Source organism: Musca domestica, unplaced genomic scaffold (genome assembly GCF_030504385.1).
Source record: "Musca domestica strain aabys unplaced genomic scaffold, Musca_domestica.polishedcontigs.V.1.1 2, whole genome shotgun sequence".
NCBI classification, from domain to species: domain Eukaryota; kingdom Metazoa; phylum Arthropoda; class Insecta; order Diptera; family Muscidae; genus Musca; species Musca domestica.
Genome location: NW_026712249.1, coordinates 38063425 through 38081721, shown reverse-complemented (window position 1 = coordinate 38081721; position 18297 = coordinate 38063425). Strand labels below are relative to the sequence as shown.

Here is an 18297-nt window from a genome sequence, read left to right as displayed (position 1 = left end):
AATTGTAAATGTATCTTCGATTTCGTATAAACCTATTATTTTACTGTTTTATGAAATGTATATAAATATATGTTCACCATAATATAACTATGAAGAAAGTCCATTCATCCCCATCGTACCATTATATAATAAATATTTCCAAATTGTCACAATCTTGCGATGCTTAAATCATTTAAGTGTATCAATTCAATTAAAATCACTCATCCATTAAAGGTTTTAATAATTTTAATTATTAAACATATTTTCCTCTCCGAAAAATTGTAAATTTAAATACATTTGATTAAACGGAAATCTTAAAGATCATTCCATCATTCCGGCTTGCATGTTTCCTCCATCCATCCATTTGAAGAAAAAGAAAGAAAAACTCCAAGTGCAGTGAAGTGAAGCGTTTAAATAAAACTTTTGAATTTGAACGTATTTTTCGTTGTTGTTGTTTTTTGTTGCTTTTTTTTTTTTTTGAAAAGAGAAAGGAAATTGTACGATTTGTATGTTTCGTTTGGTTTCGTTTCGCTACGACTGTTTTTGGCGCATTTCTGCACACACATGGTCGGATAGGTGGACGGACGGATAGACAGACAGACATTTGCTTCATGGCAATCTTTACCTATTTCGGAAGTGGCCATGTGCCATGGAAACAGATGGTACGTACCTACCTACAACAATGTAAATGTAATTTGCCAGCTACAGTTAAGCCGGCTTCCAACATGCTACAATGCAACGCCACAGCTCCAATACGACGAGTATGAGTAATATGTTGCACACAAGCCAAACGTTGGCGAGAAGAGTGGCAATTAGTCACGTTTTGAAAAAAAAAACTCAAGTAAAAAAATTAAAGATTTTCCACGATCGCCGTCGTCATCACCATTATCATAGTGTTGGGTTATCTTTATTTGCCACTCTCATACATCTGGTATTGGGGGGTTGGTTGTACAGCTCCGATGGCTGTATGATGTGTTCAATGTACTTGTGTGTGTCTTTGCTTTGTTAAATTACTGCGGGGTTTAGGTAACAATTTTTTTTGACTTTTTGGTTAACAGTTTTTGAAGAAAAAAAAATACGTTACGAAAAATTGCAATTTTTAATTGTAACAAACAGAGCTTAAACGATGATGAAAAATAAACATAATTTTTTTGGGCTATAAAAATGTTATAAGCTTTTTTTAATATACTTTAAAACATTAAAGAGGTTTTACGGAGTTAAGAGATCTTCAATGTTCGTTAATATATATGTGTGTGTTCGTAATTAATTTAATTTCCTTTTACAATTATAAATGACGTTTAGACGTTTAACGTTGCAATACCAAATTGTGTTTTATGTGTTTCTTTGGAGGAACATTTTTGACTAATAAAATTTAATGGTCCAAATGATTGAAACGCGGAGAGGCGTACTTCCAAATGTGAAATGTTTTCGAAACCCGAAATGGACAAACTGGAAGAGGTTTCATAGACATAGACCGGTATACCAAATTTAAGGAACGATTTTGGCAATGAGTTTTTGAAAAAAAATTTAAATCACTCAAATTTTTGGAAAAATAGATGTAATTCTCTGCCTTAAAAATGTTCGAAACCGATAGATTTTGCCAAGCAGTCTTTCCAAAATATCTCCAGGACTTTTGCTCAAAAATTATATTTTTTCCAGAAGAAATAATCTTAAAAATCGACGAAATAAAGGTCTTGGATAAAATCATGGCATTAAGTATTTAAAATTAATAATCATTTAGGTTTATTGGGGAGGAAATGTTCACATACTCTTAAAAAATCCACGATTTTCAGCCATGGGGTGTCCTTGAAAAAATGTTCATAAAAAACAAAAATTTTTTTCGAGGAATTACTCTCGAAAAATCCTCGATATTTGCATTTGTGACTTCGTCAAGAAAATTCTTGGATTTTGACAAAATTCGATTTTTTTTTTTGTTGAAGTCTTTGAAAGAGAGCTCTTGAAAATCGGATAGTTTTGGACAAAATTCAAATTATCTTAAAAAGTCTACGATTTTCGGACAAAGATTCTTTGTAAAAAATACTTCAAAATTCGGGATATTCGCCTTGGAAACAAATTCTAAAAAATTCTGGAAACTTTAAAAATTCAAAATAAACAAGTTAAAAAAAGTATCAGTCGGTTCTGCCGACAGATGTATACCATCAGACAATGTTCGATTAATTAAATATATTTTCTCTTCTGTTATGATTATTCAAATTGTTGAGCCTCTATGGAGTAGGTTCCGAAAAAATGGCCAATATTGACCATATTTATAACAGATCTTGTGTTAATAGAAATATTGAGATGTACCAAGTCATAATGGAATGGGATGTTAATTTTGCCTTTTATTAACTTCATGAATATTAAAAAATTTGACGGAGTGGACCGATATATTCCACCTTCACAGCAGATTTTGTGTTAGTAGAAATAATGGGATGTGTGAAATATGAAGAGAACCGGATGTTTTTTCGGATTTTATACTCTTTTTGGTTTTGCAGAATCTTGAACCCTTTGTGAGGGAGGTGCCAGAAGAAATGGTCCGATCTCCATCTTTATTATAGATCTTGTGTTGTTAGAAATATTGAGATATCCCAAGTGTGCATGGAAAAGGTTATTAATTTCTCGCATTATGAACTTCATGGATATTCAAAATTGTGATCCTCTGTGGGGAAGGTGCCAGAAGGAGTGGACCGATATATCCCAACTTCACAGCAGATCTTGTGCTGATAGAAATATTGAGAAGTGCCAAGTCTGAATGGAATTGGATGTTTATTTCGAGTTTAATGAGCCTCATGGGTATTCGAAATGTTGACCCTTTTCTGGGGGAGGAACCAGAAGAAGTGGACTGATATATTCTCCAAACCAGACCTTGGGTTAATACAAATATTTTGATGTGTGTATTTGAAGACAATTGGACTCTTGCATCACATTTTATAAGAATTATAATAATTCAAAATGTTCACCCTTTGTGGGGAGGTACTTGATACAGTGGACCGATATTGCAAATGTTCGATCCTGACGAAGCACTGAAGGTAATATAAGTATTTCCTATCCTTTCTCTTTCTATGCAGAAAATATATTTTTTGAAAATTTCAATCTTTTGTGGTGGAGGTACAAGAAGGAGTGGACCAATATTGCCCATATCCGAACTCGATCTAAGTTTGACAAAAATATTACAATGTACCAAGTTTGGACAAAATCGGATACTCCCTTCGAGACTTATCGTGCGCACTAGCCAGACGGACGGACTGACATCGCTAGATCGACTCTAAATATATTGAAACGTATTTGGTCCAAAAAGACCTAAGGTCTAAATCCGTTATTTCGACTAGGCACATTTTGACCGTATCAAATGATGTATACCCTCTCTAGCCATATGGCTGAGGGTATAAAAATATCGAAAATTGGACTCGTTAATTCAGACAAGGATTAACAGTAGTGTTTTGGATAGTGTTTGAAACATCATCTAACACAATGCTCTCTGTGGCTCTCGGATCTTCAACTAATTGTCAGTTACAATTGGTCGCTATACAGATATTTATAAGAAATTGTAGTGGTCTATTTTTATACATTTTGCTAAATTTCCATAACTTTTTTGCTAATCAAGAACGTGCAGATTATTAAAAGGTATCACAAACCGTATGACAAACTTAATCTATCCCACCATCCGCATATATATTGATGAAGGGGATTCGAAAGTCTCTTTATAAGATTTTCATTGTTCTAATTAATTGCGACCGACACACGTGCATTTGCAATTCGAAATTGGCAAAACATGAAATAACCTCCAATTTGATTCGATTTCTATTGATTTGTTTTCTTTGCTGTGCAGATGGCAACCGAATCAAAACAAATTTCAATTTCGATCAGAAAACATTTAATAGAATCTGGTGCATGTGGGGAAGTCAGCGAAGAAGAAGAAAGAAAAAAATCATCGGCATAAAAGAAAACTAGAAGTGTAAATCATACAATGTAATTTGTTACTATATACATGTAGTAGAGCAAAAGGGAAAGGGTGTGACAGCTGAGGGTGATAGATTTTTAAAACTAAATTAAAACGATATAATTTTTTCCATCCGGAATCAACGTATTCTGAAATTTACATTTATTAATAAAATCAAGGATACAAACCACTTGTCGATTTGGGTTGGTTCGGTTCTGTGGTTCACGCTTCGTTTTGAGACGTGGTTCGGCTTTTGAAATGGTTTTTCAGGCTGTTCGACCCATGGTTTTAGTCCGCTAAGATTAGTTCGATAAGATGCGGGCTTTGGTTCGATTCAAAAAATTTGTTTAGAAAATGGTTCGGTTCATTTTCAGAAATAGAATAGAATAGAAAACCGGTTCGGAACCGGTTTGCAAACCTAAATAAAATTACTTTTTATTTGCAATCGACTTTCAACCCCAGATTACTTAAAAAAATGCCAAAACTTCCCTTTCCCCTTTACTTTCCAATCCACATTCCTCCAATGCCCCACTTTGCCACAATAAACCCAAAAATCAATTATTTGCAATACCCAAACAGTGGCCAGCAGTAAATCATAGGAAATTCGAAATACAATTACAACCACAAAATAAACAAAAAAAAAATCAATAAAAATGGAAAGACAAACAAATCGACAAAACACCAAGCAGATCATCAACATTTGGCGTAGAACGATTTTAAAAATAAAGAATGAGGCGACATTGATTGACACAATCGAACGTAAAATTGCCGCAAATAATGAATCAAAAAATAGTTCAGAACAAAGTGACCTAGCGTCGACGATGTGCATCAACATGCCACCACTACCAGCGAACCAACTATTCCCCCTCCACATATATCATCAAGTTCTGTGGCATCAAATCGAACGCCTGGCAAAATGATTTGGCCATGCCAAATTTAGACAATAAAATTAATTTGTATTTCAATCGATTTTAATTTTCTTCAAGATTTTGAAAAGGTTTGGAAAATTTAGATTTTTTATTTATTTTGTAATCAAGGATTATTTTACTTAATTTATTTAAAAAAAAAACTTATAATTGTTTAAGACTATTTTTCATTTTCATTTCATCAAATACGACGATTTTAAAATAATACTTTTTTGAAGAAATTTTTAAGTTGTAATCTTCGATTTTTATACCCTTCACCTTGGAAAGGAGGGTATAAAAGGACGATGTCCGTCTGTCTGTTGAAATCACGGCCACATTATTTGATGTAGACTTTTAAAAGTTTGCAGAACATTTTGTACGGTGTCTAGGATGGTTGATATTGATATGACGGGTTCTTTCTCCGGTGGCGAAACATTGTATATATAGGTCCACGTGTTGGTATAGCCCCTATATAACGGTGGGTCATAATGTGTTCTAGAGCCGGTGGCAAAACATTGTATGTATAGGTCCACGTTGTTCCATAGCCCCATATAACGGTACCTCCCGATATTCGGTATTTTGATTTTTACCACATTTTTCCACTAAATTGACTAAAAATTGGTATTTGTGGGTGACAATGGGTTGTAGCTCGTTTTGGTATAGCCCCATATAACGGTACCTCCCAAAATTCGATATTTTGAAAAAAAATTATATTTGCAGTTCATAATGGGTTCTAGCCCGGTGGCAGAATATTGAATATTTAGTTCCACGTTTTCTAAAGCACACATACAGGGTGAGGCAAAAAAACTGCAACAAAGTCAAACGCCATAATTGTTAATTTTTTTTTTTTTTTGCATTTTTTTGAATGAAAGCAAAAAATGTCGGAAATAGCATCAAATTTTAGAATAAGTTCAGATTTGTTCGAATTGGTCACCTTTTACACGAATTATAACCTTCAAACGGCCAATGAAACCATCACACACTGCCCGAATATTGCTCTGCGGTATTTTGGCCCACTCCCAGAGAAGCGCTTGCTTGAGGTCATCGACACTTTGGTATTTTTTAGTGCCAACCTTTTTTTCCAAAATACTCCAGACACAATAGTCCAACGGATTGGTATCCGGAGATTGAAATGGAGCGAGGAACCTCATTTTGTAACCAATCTTCTTGCGATGGTGCTGAGTCCTGTTAGAATGTCCAAGGTCTGCGGCCAAAATCTTTGCATGCCCAAGGCATTAATACGCCCTCCAGAATATTTTCGCGATAATATTCGGCATTTATTCTGATGCCACGGTTGATTAATACGAGCAGAGAACTACCATCACCATGGCCGGCGCTTGAGTTCTGGTGGCCAACCGGAGGTGCACATTTTCAGCTGACCTCTTCGGCAAGTAAACACGATCATTTTGTTTGTTTACAAACTGCTGGACAACGAATGTTTTCTCATCGGAGAAACCCAAATTCGGCTGTTCACTACTTTCGCCCAATCGAAGCAACTCTTTAGCTCTTGTGAGTCTATTTTCTTTCCGTTGCGATGTAAGTTATTGCACTTTTTGGAATTTCAATGGCCTTACCCCGAGCTTATTTTGCATATTTTTTGCCGAATGGAATATTGCGATATGTTCAGCTCACGAGTCATTTTTCGGCCACTGCGACGCGGGTTTCGATCAGGTCGCTTCTTTACTTTTCGAACCATTTCTGCTGATTTTGCTGTTTTCTTCCGTCCACTTCCTTGACGACGGGCTACGCAATCAGTATCACGGTAACCAGCGATGATACGAGACACAAAAGATTTATTCACATTTAAATGCTGGAGTTCTCTAGCGATAGCCACTTGGGGTTTTCCAGCCAAATATAAAGAAAGCACACTATCACGCTTGAATTCCATCATGAATAACTTTTTTTTTGGAAAATTCTCACCAAAGAGCTTTTGTACGCTTGTAAACAATATAATAAGCTGTCAGTGAAATAATTTTAACAGCTGTTGGTCGAGTGGCTTAAAAGTGACAGCAATCTGAAGTTGGTTGCTGTTTTTCTCACTCACCATGTATAGTCGTTTTTTATATTTTTCATTATTTTCAATATTTTTTATATTGAAAAAAAAAAAATCGTTTACGTAGAATTGGAGCTACAATTCTGTTTTTTTTTTTTTTTTGAAAATAGTTTAGCTATATTCGTATCTTTTTTTTAATTTCATATATGTATTTGTGATTTTTAAATTATCTGATAAAATTGCTCTAGTTAAAAAATTCCCCTTCAACTTTAATATTTTTTTATGAAAACATGTTTAAATGAAAAAATCTCCATTGAATTTTTTAGAAAATTCATATTTTTGTAAAAAAAAAGAATCCAACATCTAGTGTGCCAAAAGTAAACTAGAAAATAATTCGAGGTAATTGTCCGTGCTACCAGATGGTGTCTGTGCTACAATACTCTGGATGTACTAAACACGTATTAGAACTCCTTCGTGTTGTGAATTGCAATAATTGTTTTCCAAATTGTATCATGTTCAAAAACCTACACAAAATAAATGAATCACCCTGTTTCGGTATTATTTTTAATAATAAGGTGCTATATGATCAACTTAACAACTAAAAAAAATCTTAGTTTTCCATTGTATAGGCAAAGTGATTTCACTTAAATCCATAAAAAAAAAAACCTATAGAGACACACATTAAAAAGGTATTAGGCACTCTCAAATATAAATATATTAATATTTGTGCTTCAGAACATGCAATATAGTAATATATTGCACCAGTTTTACAATTATTTACTTGAAAACTGTTTCCATAGAAAACTTAGTAATATTTACATTAAATATACTTGGCGAATTTTGTCGATTAAAATATAGTTGCAATATCTTCCAGCTTCTGATTGGCAGTAATGTTGATACTGAATTTTAACAGTTTTCCAGTTTTCCTTTTCTCTACTTTCAAGGCAAAGAAGTTGTCCAAGACCGAATGTAACAATTCTCTAGTAAAGTAGTCTTAACATTAAACAGTCGTTTTTGCCGGCAGATGTATACTCTCAGCCATGGTATAATGAAGAAGGTAAAGTCATTTCAAATAAGCATATCCATCTCTGCATTTTCTGTAATTTACCTTGTCAAATGTCACTGCATAGAATATAGGTTCCCATCTCTGATTTCTGTGTATTCACTTTAAGTGAGAAATGTGATAATGTTACGTAAATGTTGAAATGTGCAAGTTATGTTTCGCAAGTTATGACAGATATAAGAATTGAAAATTGAGACCCTTTGTGGGTGAGGCACCAGAACGGGTTCGCAGATCATCTGTATCATCTTCACAACAGATCTTGTTAGCAAAAATGCTTGTGTGTGTCTGAAATTTGAAGAGATTTCGTTTTGAATGTTTTGTTTTCCAAAATCTTGAACCCCTATGTGAGGGAGAAACCAGAATAAATTGTCCGATCCCCGCCATCTTTATAACAGATCTTGTGTTTATGGAAATATTGAGATGTACCAAGTCTGAATGGAGTCGGATGTTAATTTCGCGTTTTATGAGATTAGTGGTTATTTACAATTACAGAAGGAGTTGACCGATATATCCCACTTTCACAGCAAATCTTGTGTTAGTAGAAATAAGAACCGGAGAAGATTTTATGTTGATGAAAATATTGAGATCTGCCAAGTCTGAATAGAATCGGATGTTAATTTGGCGTTTTATGAGCTTCAAACAATTTTGACCCTTTGCGGAGGAGGTACCAGAAGGAGTGGACTGATGTATTCCATTTCCACACCAGACGTTGAGTTAATAAAAATATCGTGATGTGTGTAATTTGAAGATAATTGGTCACTTATATCACATTTCATAAGAGTTATAATTATTCACAATTTTGACCCTATGTGGGGAGGTACTTGTGTGAGTGGACCAATATTGTCCATTTTCGCACATGACCTAGCACTGATGTAAATATTATGATATGCAAAGTTGGAGCAAAATCGGATTTCGTTTCTCTTTCTGTGCAGAAAATATATTTTTTGAAAAATTCGACCTTTTGTGGGGGAGGTACCACAAGGAGTAGACCGATATATTTCATCTTATCACCAGACCTTGGATTAATAATAATATTGGGAAATTTGAAGACAATCGAACTCTTACATCACATTTTATAAGAGTTGTAATTATTTAAATTTTTGACACTTTGTGGGGGAGGTACTTGATGGAGTGGACCGATATTGTCCATTTTGGCACCTGACCTAGAACTGACGCAAATATTAGGATTTGCAAAGTTGGAACAAGATCGAATACTATAAAATTCTATATGTATTATGTAATACATATTGCTGCAAAATTTAGTTTATTTTGCTATAAATTATTAATTTATTTATGTTGTGTGGCTCCATTAGTGTTTTGAACCACTGTGCCCCGGTGATAAAATCGCTCGGTCTTGAAGTCAAATTATCGGCTGATAATCATTTTCTGTTTCATACCTCATTCGTAAACAACGCACGTCGAAATTGGGTAGTTGGAGATTACTTCATCCACCTCTTTATCATCTGTTTGCCTATGTCTCCTTATTCATAACGTTTGGAACGTATTCCATTAAGTTTGGTTCGCGGAAAAAACCAAACATTTCGCACAGAAACATCGATCTGATTGTATTTCGGAAAAATCGGGTGAATCCAGCTTAAATGGCCACAAACATTAAAGCGGCATGTGGCCAGCAGCTCTAACACGACTGCTGAAAAGAAGATTAGCCTATATTATATTGGTTATATTATTTTTTGTATATGTTATTACAAAAACTTTTAATAATAAAGTAAGAAGCGCCATGGCCGGACCGGACATTGTCGAAACTTGAATATATTGTTTTGTGTTCATTTGTAGAATTCCCCACAACATTTCCTGGAATCCGATGTGTTTACCGTGGAACGTACTATTCCTCTAGTATGGCGTACGGCCGAGGAACACCTACTATCGCCTGAGCAACTAAAAGAAAATCCCACAAATCCTCCCAACATCGAGTGTCGTAATTCCATGCAGGGACGTGATCTTCTGGTGGATGAACGTGGCTTTGTTTGTGATGCTGATGTTCTGCTCGCCAATGGTTGTTGTAATGTCCAACATCATTCGACCAAATATTATACCTGTGAAACGTGTAATCCCAACACTCAGTGTTGTGGTATCTATGAACATTGTGTTTCCTGTTGTTTACATCCAGAGAAGCGACCGGTGTTGGAGTTAGCATTGGAACATATAAAGGGACGTCAGGCAATGGTATATGCTCAGGTTGCGGATCAATATGAATTGTGTTTGGTAAAGTGTCGCACTAATTCACATTCAGTGGAACATGAAAATCGTTATCGTGATCCGACACATCGTTTCTGTTATGGTCCCACACAGGCTCATGAATCACAAATAGAGGTTTCGGGCATGGGATCATGATAGAAAAGCGCTGGGGTGTTTAACTTTAGTTTAATTGTAAATTTGCCGTGATAATTACCTACAAAGGACCTGTTAAATTTTGGAACATGGTATATTTTGCAATTTAATTGTAAACTATAAACTAACTATGTCCTTTTATCCTCGTCCTAGTAGGGTATTTCAATATCATCTAAAAGTTTAGACCGTAAATTATGGAATGTATTCCCAACTTCGAATGAATATATTGTCCGTATAAAGACTCACTTCACCTGTGTCCCACATAGAAAATCGCCTATTTATAAGCAAACTAGAGTTAATACGGAGCATTTGCATAATGACCATGGTAAACATGATTGGATACCATTTACTAAAGTGTGTTCCTTTTGCTAGTTTAATGTTAATGTAAACATTTTGGACTGTTCTCGTAATGAATAATTGCCTTTTTTCAGCTGTATTTTCTTGTAACTAAGATGTAATAGATTTATTTAATTTGTACACAGTTTAGGATAGCATAGGATTTTGTATACGTAATTAATTAATTAATTAATAATACTCATTTTTGTAATTCGTAGTTTAACAAGCGGGTGCAGAAATTATAAATAAATGACAATTTTGATACATAAACTAAGTCCTGGTTATATTCTTTAATGGAGTCGAATGTACAATTTGTAATGGATGCTAAATTTTGTTAAAGCATGGAAAAACATGGGACTTTTTTAAACTTGTCTTGAACAATGTATTAAGTACCAAATCCAAGAATTTAGGTTAAGAAGTCTTTCAAAAAGGTGTAAGTAAAAATGTTCTAAGTGGTTGGCTACGAAACATCCAGATCCACGTTTTTAACAGGAAGTTTTAAATAAATTGTTTTTAAAAAATTTACGATTTTTGAATATTTATACTCTACACCACAAGGTGGTCAGGGTATCATGTGTTTGTGCATTTGTTTGTAGCAGGCAAAAGGTAAGGAGATAGACCCATATTTCCTTTTGATGATCTGCATAGAATCAGATTCTGAGTCGATTTGTGCATGTCCGTCCATCCGTCTGTCCATGTATTTTTCTAAACAAAGTACAGGTCGCTTTTATTGCCCGATCCATATAAAGTTTTGCCCAAATCATTTGTTTGGCCCAAGGACGAACCCTATTGAAATTAGAGGAAATCGGTCAGAATTTAAACATAGCTCCCAAATATATCTTTGTCCGATTAGTTTTCTATTGTGCACCAAATTTGGAATGAAAAATGGAATTTTGCAAATACTACCAAATTAGGCCTGAAAATAAGTATGCCAAATTTGATGGAAATCGGTTCAGCTATAGCTATAGCTCCCATATACATTGTTCGTCCAATTTGTTATTTTTGTCATCCGCAGACGTAATATGCTCTTTGTAACAACGATATTTGGGGAAATATATCAAATACAGCTAAATTTTATCGAGATCGGCTCAGATTCGGATATAGGTCCCATATACTACTTCGTCCGAATTGCGCTTTATTGTGTACCAAATATGTAATATTAGCCCAAATGGCATTAATTTGTTGAAGATTGGTTCAGATATAGCTATAGCACCCATGTATATTGGTCATCCGATTTGTTACATTTGTTCCCCAAAGTCTTTACAAAAGTTTTAATAAGCATTTAATAAACATACTGATTCATATTTTTATATGGAAGTTCTTCTCCTAAATTGTTTCTAAAAAAATTAACATGAAGCATCCCAAAATATCACACACTTAAAGGAAAAGGCCCTTAAAAATATGCAAAATATGAAAAGGTCCATGAATTTTCGGTCAAAATGGCATTAAAACAAGTTAAAAAGTATCAGTCGGGTTTATCGAAAGATGTATACTATCGGCCTACTCTACTTCTCCATAGAGTTCCGAAGGAATGGGTCAATATTGTCCACTTCGTATCGGACCTAAATAATTTGATATAAATATTGCGACGTGCCAATCGACAGATGTATACCCTCAGCCAATGTTCGATTATTTAAATATATATATATATAGACTTCTGTTATGAATATTCAAATTGTTAACCTTCCATGGAGTGGGTTCCGAAGGAATGTGCCAATATTGTCCATTTCGTATCGTACTTAAATATAAATGAAATAAATATTGCGATGTGCCATGTTCGGGCTATATTAGTTACTTCCTTCACTTTGTATGAGATATGTGATCATTTTTAAAAAATCTTAAAATGATAGTCGATCGAAGTATTCTATTTTCACCCTTAATCTAATATAGATAAAAATATCTATAAATCGAAAAAATCGAACATTTATATCTAATTTTATGCGAAATCATAAATTCCATATTCATTTCAGGTTTCCGGTTGAGAGAAATATTTAGTTATAGCAAGTGCTAAAAAATGGTTGACATGTTTCACAAGTTATGACAGATGAAAGTATTGAAAATTGTGACCCTTTGTGGGTAAGGTACCAGGAGGGGTTGGCAGATATATATCATCTTCACAACAGATCCTGTGTTAGCGGAAATCTTTGGATGTGTAAAATTTGAAGCGAGTTGGAAGCTTATTTCGCTTTCTTTTAGAGTTTTGTTTTTCAAAATCTTGAACCCTATGTGAGGGAGGTACCAGAAGAGATGGTCCGATTTCTACCATCTTTATAAAAGATCTTGTGTTGATGAAAATATTGAGATGCGCCACGTCTGAATGGAATCGGATGTTAATTTGGCGTTTTATGAGCTTCGTGGATATTCAAAATGTTGACCCTCTGCGGGGGTAGTACCAGGAGGAGTGCACCGATATATTCCATCTTCACAGCAGATCTTGTGTAATTAAAAATTATGGGATATTTGAAATTTGAAGAGAACCGGATGCTTATTCGGATGTTATGCTCGTTTTGGTTATTCAAAATTTGAACCATTTGTGGTGGCGGTACCAGAACGAATGGTGCGATCTCTACCATCTTGTGTTGATAGAAATATTGGAATATGCCAAGTCTGGATGGAATCGGATGTTAATTTCGTGTTTTATGAGCTTCATTGATATTCAAAATGTGTATCCTTTGTGGAGGAGGTTCCAGAAGAACTGCAACGATATATTCCATTTTCACACCATACCTTTGGTTAATAAAAATATTGTGAAGTGTGTAATTTAAAGACAATCGAACCCTTATATCATATTTTATAAGAGTTATAATTATTCAACATTTTGGACCTTTGTGGGGGAAGTACATGATGGAGTAGATCGATATTGTCCATTTTCGCACCTAACCTAGCACTAATGCAAATATTAGGAGTTGCAAAGTTGCAGCAAAATCGATTATCTTTACTCGTTCTTTGCAGTAAAATATATTTTTTGAAAATTTTGAGCTTTCGAGGGGGAGGTATCAGAACGAGAGGACGTTTGGAAATTTGAAAATAATATTACGATGTTCCAAGTTTGGGCCAAATCGGATACTCTTTTGGAGACTTATCGTGCGCAGCAGCCAGACAGACGGAAGAACATCACTAGATCGACTTCAAATGTCCTGAATCGGATGTGTTCCAAAGAGACCTACGGTCTAAAACCATTATTTCGATGAGGCACGTTTTGGTCGTATCAAATGATACGTTTACCCCCTCTTCCTGATTTTTTTTAGTACACAATTTTTTGTGTCTTCATAAAAATATCTTAAAATCTCTACGATTTTGGTCCAGGAAGACCTCATCGAGGTTGATGCTATGAAACGTTACATTATTGTCTAATTTCTCAACTGATTCCTTTTTACGAAATTAAAAAATACAATAATTTCAATGCATCTCTTTTGCCATAAAACCTATAAAATAATGTGCGCGGTTGTTTATAGTTATATATGTCTTTCTTCGTTTATTTGTAAAAATATAAAAAAGTATAAAATTATGAACAAGGCAATGTTTTGTCTGTTACAAACTCTTCAAGAATCTAAGATTCTGAAACCACCTTTACAACTCCTCTTCAAACTGTTCATTATGATTGATGCCATAGAAGATTTTTCCACTTTTTACATAGGCATAGGCCATACGTTTTGATGTCCAATAGATACCAACTTGACCCTTGGCATCAATGGTAATAGCACCACCCGTTCCAACCAAACGTTCTGTCATCTCTTTGCAAGCCTCTTCGGTAGCTTGCTGTGCAGTCTTGTTGCCATATTGTATTTTGGCAAGGATTTTTTGAGCCAAATTAAAACGCATTATAGTTTCACCATGTCCGGTGGTGGAGACACCGCCAATTTGATTGTCAGCATAAGTACCACAACCCAGCAGGGGTGTGTCGCCAATGCGTCCTGACACCTTTCCTGTTATACCGCCAGTGGATGTTGCAACTGCAATGTTACCTTTGGTATCAATGGCAACGGCACCCACAGTACTGCCAGATTCCCCTACAGGTTCTTTGTCTTGGGATTTCTCGGCATCAAGTTCGGTACGGGCAAAAATGGTATCCAATCCCTTAGCTTGGCGGTCTTTGAATTCTTGCAGAGCCCGTCGTGCGTCATCGGTAACCAAAGAACCATCTTAAATAAAAGAAATCAAATTTGCAACATTTGAAAACGAAACAAATATTGGTGTTTGGAATTTTTTTAAAAATGTCTTGGGTTACCCCTAACACCGTTTCACCCGGTTTTTTGAGCCAAGAAAATGCATTAATTCTTCCATTTTCATTTTTACAAAATTGAAAATTTTGAATTGAATATCAGCTAATGGGTTCTGAAAGATGGTAAGCTTGTCGTTTCAGAATTAGGATATAACTCTTGTACTATTGTGTTCCAAAAAATAAATCTTTGGTATTCCTTGAAACTGAAAGCTATTACCTCACATTCGCTCACCTGCCATTTGTTCGAATCCCTGATCCAGTGCAAATTTCTGAGCAGCCGATCCACCCAAAAATGTATGGTGGGTCTTTTGCATAACATAACGTGCCACCGATATGGGATGCATTATATCGTGTATCAGTGTAACACATCCAGCTCTCAATTTGTCACCTTCCATTATACTGGCCTCCACCTCGGCTTTACCATCCAAATTTAAGCAGGCACCATAACCAGCATTAAAATTCTCATCACATTCCATGGAACGAACAGCAGCCTCTACTGCATCCAAAGAGCTGCCTTCACCACCATTTGCAGGAATCAAATGTTCAATGGCTGAACGTAGGGATTTTTTCATTCCTTCCAGTTTTCCGGGAACACGAGCATCGGTAATATCACCAGCTCCACCGTGTATTAAGAGTATGGGTTCAATGGGCATGTTCTTTTCTTCTTCGCTGCACTTGTAAACTCTTGAACCTTCCAATTAGTTGTGATTTTCCTGTGATTGTCAAGCAGTTTGTTGTTCCAGAACTGGCTGGTTTGCGGCTTCTTTAACATTTGATATCTACTCTGTACCTTATCAGTCAGCTGCATTCACCCATATTTTCCCATTGGATTTAATTTGTTTACATTTTTCTTTTGTTTATTTCGTCATATACAAATGAATATACGGACATCGGAAAGTTAGTTTCGTTTTTTTATACAGATGGCTCTCAGCATGCTTTTGCATAGTCAACAAATTGAATTACGCGGTCGATGTACTCAACTTCGAAAACACATTCCATTTTTTTCAAGAATTTTCACTTGATTATTCCGATATTTTTCAATATCATCGCGTAATTTTGACTTCATTATTTTCTCTTATACCGTTCAAACGATAAAGACATCTGCTGACCCGATTTTAGAGAATTAATTATTTATTCGAACTTCCAAAGTGATTTAAACCCCTAAACCCTTAAACCCCTAAGGCAGTATTCAAATATATGGGAAGGGCTATGGAATAGAGTTTTGAAACAAAAAGTTTGGATTATTCGAACTTTTGTCATTCTTTCATGTAATTGTATTTTTATATCCTCAGACATTTGGCTACAGAGGTATACATCATTTGATACGGCTAAAACGTGCCTCATCGAAATAACGGTTTTAGACCCTAGGTCTCTTTGGACCAAATCCATTTCAGGTCATTTGGAGTCGATCTAGAGATGTCCGTCAGACCGTCCGTTCGTCTGTCTGGCTGGTGCGTACGGTAACTATCGAAGTGACTATCTGATTTCGTCCAAACTTGGTATATCATGTTATTATTATCAAACATAGATCGAGTTCGGAGATGGACAATATCGGTCCACTGCTTCTGGTACCTCACCCACAAAATATCAACATTTTCAAAGAAAGTAATTTACTGCACAGAAAGAGAAAGTATAATCTGATTTTGCTCCAACTTTGCAAATCCTAATATTTGCATCAGTACTAGGTCAGGTATGAAAATGGACAATATCGGTTCACTCCATCCAGTATCTAGCCCACAAAAGTGTCAAAATTTTGAATAAATATAACTTTTATAAAATGTGATGGTCTGTTGTAAAGATGGAATATACCGCTACACTTCTTCTGGTATCTCCCACACAAGAGTCAAAATTTTTAATATTCATGATGCTCATAAAACACAAACTTGACATTCGATTCAATTCAAACTTGACACATCTCAATATTTCCATCAACACAAGATCGGTACATTCTTTCTGGTACCTCTCCCACAAAAGGTTAAAGTTTTGAGTAACAAAAACGATCTTAAATCCGAAATAAACATCCGGTTCTCTTCAAATTACACATATTACAATATTTTTTTTAACCCAAAGTGTGGTGTTATAGTGGGGGTCAACCAAATTGACGCCAAATTATTGCTGACACTCTTACCTTTCCAAAATGCTACAATTTGTGCAAATTTTTGGGGGTTTTATAAAAAATCCGGGTCCAAAATCGATAATTTGTCTATAACTTTCGAACCGCTTTAAAATTACCCCATCATTTGACAACTTGTATAGGTATTTTCATAAACTTTCCAATGATACCTATATTGTCTATATCGTGTAATTGGATCCGGTTCTAGTCGGGGTCTTGAACCCGGACTTTCGGGTCGAAAATCTGGGGTCCGTCCCCCAAAAAAAAATAATTTCCCAGGATCAGAGTAAAAATACCTACCACTAGAGCAATTTCGAAAAAATTGAAGAGTTTTTACTAAACTAGAGTTAAGCCTCCAGTCTTTACCATTTTAGGTCTTTGATTACATTCGACGTTTATATATAACAAGTGGAAGTTATTTTTTTACATTATTTACTGCTAATTTAGCAGGTTTCCAATATTCCATGCTCATATCTCTCTTAACCCTTCACTTGTGTTTTGTTGTTTTTGTGGCAATATCAAAGGACGAAGAATCGAATTGCACTGTGAGTCAAACTAACAATAGAAGTATACTTAATGCATACCATCAGATTGGCTTATTGGAAAATAATATTATTAGATTTACTTACTTACAAATTTGATACTACTGCAGCAATTCCAGCAATCGTATGTGATTTGAAAAAATGGCCGAAACCCACTTTTTGGCAACCAAACCCCTGGTGACTGTGGTTTTAGGTTAGCTTCGAATGGCTCGAGCATAGCACTTTTTCATTTAACTTTATATTATATATTTAAATCTAATTGATTAATTATGTTAATTATACATTAATTATTATTTATATACTTCTTATATTATATTTTACACACCACACCAAAAAAAGCTTAAAAATCCAAGGTTCAATTGGAGGTGAAGTTCAATTCGAGTTTCTTTTTAATCTTTTCATATTATAGTGCATTTTTGAACACGCACAAACACAATACAAATTTATTTCACACATTTTTATATTTTTACAATACTTTTTATACAAATTATACAATAAAATCATAAAATATAATATTAAACAAAACGAATCAACCGACGCTTTCGAGAAAAGACATGAAATGTAATAACGAACAAAGACAATGAGATATGGCAACATTGAAACGAAGGACAGCACAGAAAGAAATCTGAAAAAGAGAAGAGTTCACTAGATCGACAGACTTTCTGGCTATTTCTTGAGTATGAGAGCGAGTAAAAGGAGCAATCATGATAGAAATATGAAGGTAAATTCAAGTAATCAAGTATTTAGCTTTTTTTTTTTTCAAATTTATACATTTGTTATCTCAGTGCCAAAATCTATATTCATAAATCCATTGTATACACACACAATCTCAGATGGAAACATTTTTTTGTGCAT

General features: G+C 34.8%; 2 protein-coding genes across 2 annotated transcripts; one reads left to right on the top strand and one right to left on the bottom strand.

The window, feature by feature from the left end:
• Window positions 1–9375: 9375 nt before the first annotated feature.
• Window positions 9376–10835, top strand: LOC101888060 (SREBP regulating gene protein). Its single transcript, XM_005179469.4, has 2 exons — window positions 9376–9606; window positions 9675–10835. Exons 1-2 carry the CDS (start codon window positions 9502–9504, stop codon window positions 10230–10232), a joined length of 663 nt encoding a protein of 220 aa, XP_005179526.1. The 5' UTR covers window positions 9376–9501; the 3' UTR covers window positions 10233–10835.
• A 3190-nt stretch (window positions 10836–14025) lies between these two features.
• LOC101887892 (probable isoaspartyl peptidase/L-asparaginase GA20639) lies at window positions 14026–15641 on the bottom strand. Its single transcript, XM_005179468.4, has 2 exons — window positions 15020–15641; window positions 14026–14707 (listed from the first exon to the last, which is right to left on the bottom strand). Exons 1-2 carry the CDS (start codon window positions 15438–15440, stop codon window positions 14136–14138), a joined length of 993 nt encoding a protein of 330 aa, XP_005179525.1. The 5' UTR covers window positions 15441–15641; the 3' UTR covers window positions 14026–14135.
• Between the last annotated feature and the right edge of the window lie 2656 nt (window positions 15642–18297).